The sequence below is a fragment of the Balaenoptera ricei genome, chromosome 1, assembly GCF_028023285.1.
Source record: "Balaenoptera ricei isolate mBalRic1 chromosome 1, mBalRic1.hap2, whole genome shotgun sequence".
NCBI lineage: Eukaryota > Metazoa > Chordata > Mammalia > Artiodactyla > Balaenopteridae > Balaenoptera > Balaenoptera ricei.
In genome coordinates this window covers 95341169-95348730 of record NC_082639.1, presented here as the reverse complement: position 1 = coordinate 95348730, position 7562 = coordinate 95341169, and the positions used below count along the sequence as shown (strand labels likewise).

At 40.5% G+C, this 7562-nt stretch overlaps 1 protein-coding gene across 1 annotated transcript in view; it reads left to right on the top strand.

Moving 5' to 3' along the window:
• The first annotated feature begins 5877 nt into the window (after positions 1-5877).
• SLC25A24 (solute carrier family 25 member 24) overlaps positions 5878-7562 on the top strand; it is a 44292-nt gene continuing 42607 nt past the window's right edge. Inside the window, exon 1 of the mRNA XM_059927081.1 lies at positions 5878-6326. Coding sequence (XP_059783064.1) covers positions 6144-6326 — 183 coding nt within the window. The 5' untranslated portion in view covers positions 5878-6143. The remainder of the gene's footprint in view (positions 6327-7562) is intronic.

The following is a 7562-nucleotide window of genomic DNA, read 5'->3' as shown; positions in this document are numbered from 1 at the left end:
CTGCATTACTTTATATAAAATGTATGTTCCTACAAAGTTGCTTATAAATTTGGTTTTTAATTGAATCCCATTTTGCCATTGACTTAAATAAGTCAGTTTCAGAGATGCTTTATTTTTCTGATTTGTTTTCAAATGGAGCTGACTTTTGAACATTTGACAAATTATATATAATCTGATACACTGAAACCTAAGTCAATTAAATTTAATAAGACAAATCTATTTGTACATCTAGATCCTCTTCCAGAAAATGCACTTCTCCACTTTCTTATTTGGATTCACTGGGAACTGCAATGCATTGACATCATCCTGGGCCCATGGACATTGTTAATTTCTCCAGTGGTGAGCACCTAACCTAACCTAAGTCAAGGAGTCCCTCATGAGGATTTAGAGAACTTAGTACCAGAAAGAGCATTACAAAAGGCTGTCTCTGGTGCCTGAGGTAGTAAGATATAAAACTGGGAGCTGTTAGTTACAACCATGTTTCCTACTATGTGAGGAAAACTGATCTGCATTGTGGGAGAAGACAGAAGCAGGAGCACAGATGGGAGCAGAGACACAACATTCAGAATCTTGAGGCTGTTCCAGTTCATGTTTCTTGTTTTACCTGAGTTCCAGCTGTAGTTCTTCTCTTCTTGCATAAGTTAGCTCATACTGGGTTTCTGGCAGTTGGAGTCTCCAAACACTTTCTCTTTAGAGTCTACTAAGTTTCCTCAAATATTTTTTTTGAAAATAGAAAATATGAAATTAGGGTATAATATGACTAAATTTATGTACACACATAATATAATGACTTATACAGAGTCAACATCTAGAACACATTTGAAGACATTAAAGGGGAAGGTTAATTAAAATGAACAACAATAACAAAGAAGAATCAACATTACAACAACTTTAAAAAGCAGTACATTTTGACAACAGAAGGTTTCAAGGTTTACAAAATGAACTTTAACCATCCCTTGCCCTTTTTTTTGTAGCACAAAGTTACATTATATACTTCAGGGCTTAAATAGATGATTGAGTCACTGAGAAATCATTCACAGGGATTATAAAGTTCCTGACTCCATATGAAACTTTGATTTTGTTATTGATAGTAGGATGCTGATGCATAAATTGTGTTTGCAACATATAATTTTTAAGATAAATATATTACATTTTTTCTGTTGATTTACTTTAGTTTTATTGGAGAGCATAGTGAGTGAATATGGACAGAGAATAGTTTTTAAAAAAGAAAAAAATATGTTGTGTTATACCCAGGTTTTAAATAATAGTTCTGTATTTTTTTGTGAGTATATTTTAGGGATCCATAACTATTATACTGATGACTAAAAAAATAAAGACCCACTAATCTTCCTTCTTTCCTTTGATCTCCTCCTGCCTGCATTTCCCTCTCTGTTTTTACTAGTATTTATCCCAAAGCTATTCTTCATCTTTAAGTTGCAGCACCCTCTACTGAGTTGGTAGCAACATTACATTGTGGCTATTTTTCCAATAGTGGATCCTTTTCCTTCGAAAGGAAAAATAACACTTTGAAAATGTACTAAAAAGATGGACTTTCTGCAAATTGAATTGCTTGCAGACTATTTCAAACTTATTAAAAAGATACAAGTACAGTCACATTACTACAAAGAAACAAGTGATCATGAGTTTGAAGGTATTATGAAAACACAAGCAAACAATGTAAAAGACATTTAATTTTTGAGTATATATAGCAATAAGGTATGAATGAAATAAAAAAAGCAAAAAGTCCCATTTTAAATATGAGTTATGAACACTTTAAAATGAAAAATGTGCATTTGAACTTTCTCTCTGCACAGTAAAACTGTTAAAATGAATGTTGGAGGAGCAAATTTTTATTGTTCTGTAGATTCTTAGTTTTATTGTTATTCACATGGCCCAAATTTCTTCCAGTTACAATATCCTGGAGGTATGGTTAAGTTATTTTGTCTCCTCTGACTAAATTGTACGCTCCGTGAGTACAGACACCCCTCTATATTTCTGTATCTAAAAATATTTAAAACCATGAATTCACACCAATACCACTAATTCAAATCCAAAACTATAGGGTTCATTCTAGTTTTCCTCTTGGCATATTTGTAACTCGCTTCCCTGACAACAAGAAGCCTAGCTCTCATTATCCTCAGTATATTTATTTATTTGCTCTATCCTCTTGTATGTAACTAGTCTCCCAACCATTAGACTGCTGCCCTGCTCAGCTTCCTTTTTTCCTTGAGCTTTGATCCATGCTGGGCAGCTTTCCTCAAGCCTGCCTAATAGCTTTTAACTGGTGATACCAGGAGGAAGAGAGGGAGGGAGGGAGGGAGGGAAGTAGGAAAGGAGATGGAGGCTTTACATACAAAAACATAAGTATAGAATATTGATACAATTTCCATGATTATTGATTCTTCAAAAGATGTGCAATCTTTTCCCCTTCACTTTCAATCTATTGGTCTTCAGGACAAAATTTACACAAATGTTCACAAACTGAAGATGGTCTGAACACAGTCTTTCACGTAATTATTTTCAAAGTGATGAGGTATGTGGTTTTGAATCCAGTTTGAATTTGACACAACTGGTTTGAAATGGGAATTATTTACATGATTTAATAATAATGGCAGTTTTTCAGTAATTAAGTGCCATGTTTTTGTGATTGAGAGTTGTCTGCATTTACCTTTTGGGGGATTGGAGATAGTGGATAGCCTGAGCAAGAGACAGAATTCACCTTCTTATCTGGATTTCTGTCTCCTAAATGCCTTGGAAAACCTGGAGAGAATATCCACTTATCTTAATGGTATAAATGAGTCAAAACTTAAAATGATTGTTGTTCCCCTAAAGACTACAAGAACATTCAAATGTAAAACTCATTGTATGATAAAATTGTCTATCCAGTGATGGTTTTACAGTGAGCCAATCAAACGCTTGGCCCACTTTGTGATCACTTAAATTTGAGACAGCAATGACCAGGATTTTGAAATAGGATCAGGTCTTTGTGGACCAGCTGAGACTTTGGTCTTATTGGAACTAAGTGTTCCAGGAAATAAAAAGGGTAAACTTGTTTACCAGCTAAAACTCTGAAAATCTAGAATGATTATTCAAGCAGATCCCCCTAACTATATGGTATTCAAAGTAGGTGTTGAAAGAGGTCTTTGAAGAGCAAAGTAGATGAAATTGATTAAGTTCAAAAGTTGTTCCAGTGGAAGACAGTAGTACTTGAGAAGGCTAGATGCTGGGAAAAATGGAAGCAAGCTGAACCCCAGACTTCTGTCCTGACCATGGAAATAAATTGGGCTAAGGAAGCGAATGAGTTCAGGGTTTCTGCTCTTGACCTCTGTAGGAACACTGGTCTTTGAGAATTACCAGCATACAAGTGGGTAGGGATGCCCTCTCTCATGCAGATGTTTAAACATCTATGTAACATTTTCTTTTCTCATGCTTAAAGTTGCTATTGTTAATTACACCTTTATTAGGTGTGGTAACAGTGTTTTCTTAACTCATTGCAGTTACTTTTATTTAAAAAATTAAAAATGAATTATTAGAAAATTGAAATAAAAAGACAAGCCATGAGGTTTTCTTTTTATGTACTAGATTCAACAAATAGGAAATTACTCTATCAAACTGCTGTAAAGTTTCTAAATGCTTCCTCTTAATCTCTGACTTACCTTGTTGTGAACAGGTAACAGCTTGCAGTCTGGCACCAGTGTGCAAACTACACTTTGAGTGGTATTACTTTACACCAGCAGAGCTTCTTAAACCTGAATGTGTGAAAGATCACCTGAGGCTCTTGTGTAAGTGCAACTCTTATTTAGTAGACCTGGGGTGGTGGTGCTGAGATTCTGTATTCCTAACAAGCTCTCAAGTGATACTGATGCTGCTGGTCTGCAACCACACTTTTGTGTAGCCAGTCTTGAAGTTTATGTACTTCATAAGCTACTTTGATTTTCACAGTGATCTTTTGAGCTAAGAATTCTTATTCCATTTTACTTATGTTTAAGTCAGATTTATTGAGGTATATTTCTAGAGAGTGCACAGTGCTGTGCATTTTAACAAGCTCATACAGTTGCATAAACACCACCATAATCAAAACACAGAACAGTTCCATCACTCCCTCCCTGCCCCTCAGCACCTGACAACCACTGATCTGTTTTCTGTCTCTAGAGTTTTGCCTTTTCTAGAATGTCATGTAATGTATGGTTGCATGCATCAGTTCATTCCTTTTTATTGCTGAGTAGTATTCCATTGTATGAATGTAACACAGGTTGCTTATCTGTTCACCCATTTAAGAAATTTTGCTTATTTCTGGGTTTTGGCAATTATGAAGAAAACTGCTATAAACATTCTTGTACAAGTTTTTGTGTGAACATAAGTTTTCTCAGTCAAAAATTTGACAGGTAATTCCTCTATTTACTCCAAAGAAAGAAAAGAAAGAAAGAAAGAAAAGAAAAAGAAGAAGAAGAAAAACATTTAAGTCTGAGATGACCATTTCAAGCAGCTTCTCTTCAAGTACAGTGTTCATCGCAGGGATTGAAAGAGGTTTTTAAAGACGGATAGAAAATTTGATGACGTTTGAAAGCCTTTCCAAAGGAAGAGGATAGTTCTTAACAAAACCAGAAATTGTAAGTAAAATAAGCAAACAAATTGGTTTCAAGATGATTTTACTAAACAAGCAGTCCTCAGTTTACAAACTCTAGATTTGCATATGTCTTAAATATATAAAGTAGTATGAGGGGAAGTAAATTCAAGGTCTGAGTTCCTGGATTTTGTTGGAACTAGTTTTTGTTTAGTGTTTCAGAAAGCGTGGGCAGATCCTTATTTATAGTACAAATACAGATCTGTATCTCCTGCAGGTAACAGGAACACAGTGATAGTTTCTATAAGCAGCTGTGGATGAACAGAGAATTATTACAATTAATATCTCATCTGATTGGCACTTGAGAGTGTTAAGATCTTTCACATACAATATACAACCTTGTTGTTATGAGACAGATATTTATACTCTCATTTTACTGATGAGAGAGGCTACCCAGGGAGGTTATGCCACATCTCCAAGTTTACACAGCTGAAGGATTAGGACCCTGTCTGGTATTTTCTTTGGAGGTCCACTGTTCCTTCGCTTATCCCATGTTATGCAGTAAGAAGTTCTGTCTTTCCTGGGCAATAAACCCCAAGCCTTGTAACTGCATCCATCTTGAGAGGGAGAGGCCTGAGGTTTTTCTAATACGTGTTGATGGCAGATGCTCCCTAAGATTTATCGGGGCAGATCACACTAACTAAGCTGTAGAGCGAAGTAATCCCTCTTTTTACCGCCGCCCACCTGGATGGATGTTGATAGTTTCTGCAAAAGACCCTTGAGTGCCCCCCAACCCCGCGCCCAGTTTTGTTGAGCTATAATTATATAATACCGTATTAGTTTTAAGTGTTCCTTTTTGTTTCTTAATTGCTTTCAGATTTAACTCCTCTGCTTCTTAAAGCTTAATTCCCATCCCAGGTGAGCAGCCACCCAACTCTCTCATTTTTTGCGAATAGTAAACAGTCCCAGAGATGTGTAGCGTCCGCGGAGTTGCACGAAAAAGTGCGGAGATCTGTGCGAGACAAAGCCCGAGAAGGCCCAGTGTCCCTGCAGAGAGGACTGTTTCTGGGCAGTTCGCCAGGGCTCCAAGCCCGAAGGGAAGGGAGCTTGAAGTTAAGTAACCTGAGCTTCAAGCTGCTCCCCCAGTCCTCCCGTTCACACCCCCGCCCCCACCTCCGTCCCCCGCTCCACCTTTAATACGCTGATGCAGAATCCCACAACCTCCGGGGACTGGCTCCTCGTGCCGCACCCCTGACAGCTCCACTAGGGACGCCGCAGAGCTCACCCCCCCAGGTCCCACAGCCCCTCCCGGGCCGCACCCCGCAGCCCTTTCACTTCCGGCCCGCTCCAGGCAGCGCCTGGCCCGTCCCCCGCGCCTCTCGGGGAGGCGGGCGCCGGGCGAGCTCCTCCCCAGGCAGTAGCGGGAGCGGCCACGCCCTGTGCGCCGAGCCGGCCTCGGGTGGGGACTTGGCTCTGTTCAGCTTGCGCGCCGCGGGCCCCTTACAGCCAGGCCTCGCGCCCGATCAGCCCTCGGCCCCCCTGACCTCCCTCGGCTGGGCCGGCCCGCGCCTCCCGGACCATGCTGCGCTGGCTGCGGGGCTTCGTGCTGCCCGCGGCGGCCTGCCAGGACGCGGAGCCGCCGACGCGCTACGAGACCCTCTTCCACAAGCTTGACCGCAACGGGGACGGCGTGGTGGACATCTGCGAGCTGCAGGAGGGGCTCAAGAACCTGGGCATCCCCCTGGGCCAGGACGCCGAGGAGGTGGGTCGCTGCGGGGCCCGAGGGCCGGGAGGGCTGCGGGGACTCTGGGCGCTGCCAGGACGGAGGGCGACTGCCCGCGCCTCTGCAGGAAGTAGCTGGGACTGTGGCTTCCAGCCCGCGAGTGGCTTCAGAAGCTCGGGAATGGGGTCAGGTATCCCGGAACGAATGCGCGTCAGGATCTGAAAGGCTACCGGTACTTTTCCAGAAAAATTAGTGCAGTGGACACTCTGGCTCACTCTAAGAATTTAAAATCCTGTGCCCAGTACGTTTGGTCTGAATGCATCCCAGGCCTTTTTAAGCCTATGCAAAAATTTAGCCACTTTTTGTTTTCTGTTTTTTTTTTAGCTCTCGCACTTCAGTGGGCCCCAAGTTCTGTAAAGAGTCTCACATTTTGTATCTCTTCGAAGCTGCTTTCTTACACCAGCTAGTTTGTCTACTGTTTCAAAACTCTTTGAAAACCAGTGGTATGTTTCCCCCAACTTCCCGTTGAGGAGAGGCGACGTTCCATTGTTTAAGACATTCTTAATGCCCTAAGTACATACATTGACCTGAAGGGTTGGCCCGTCGTATGAGCAATTTCAGCTTCTCTGAGTCATTTTAATTGTGTCCCTGAAGTGCAGCCCCTATCAGCAGAGATACTTGGAACCTCTCCAACCCCACTGAAACGTAGGAGGACACTTTGGCATTCCCTATCCCAAGAGATAAAGTGATTAAGCTATAAGAGCCATAAACTGTTTTATAGTAGTTATATTTTAAGCTACTCATTCAATGTCTTTAGTAGTTACAGGCCTCTTCAGGTTACTATTTCTTCCTGAGTCAGATTTAGAAAGTTACAACTTTTAGGAAACTGCCCATTCTGTCCAAGGCTCATAATATTTATATTCACTTGTGATTTAAAAAAAGTTCTGACTGTATCTGTAGTTATGTTCTCTGTTTTATTCCTGATATCTCCCCCCCACCCCCGCTTTCCCTTCAATCTTGCCAAATCTTTTTTTTTTCCCCTTCAACCTTTGTCTCTTTTATTCATACACTGAAAGAACCAACTTTTGGTACTTTTTGCAGATTGTCTCCGTTTTTAAAATCTTCTTCCATTAACTTTTGTTTATTTCCTTCTACTTTCTTTGGGTTTACTCATTTGTCCCTTTTCTAATTTCTTGAGTTATTAATAAATGCTTGATTTATTAATTTTGAGCTACAATATCACTTTAATCACTTCTTTAGTTTCATCCCGTAAGT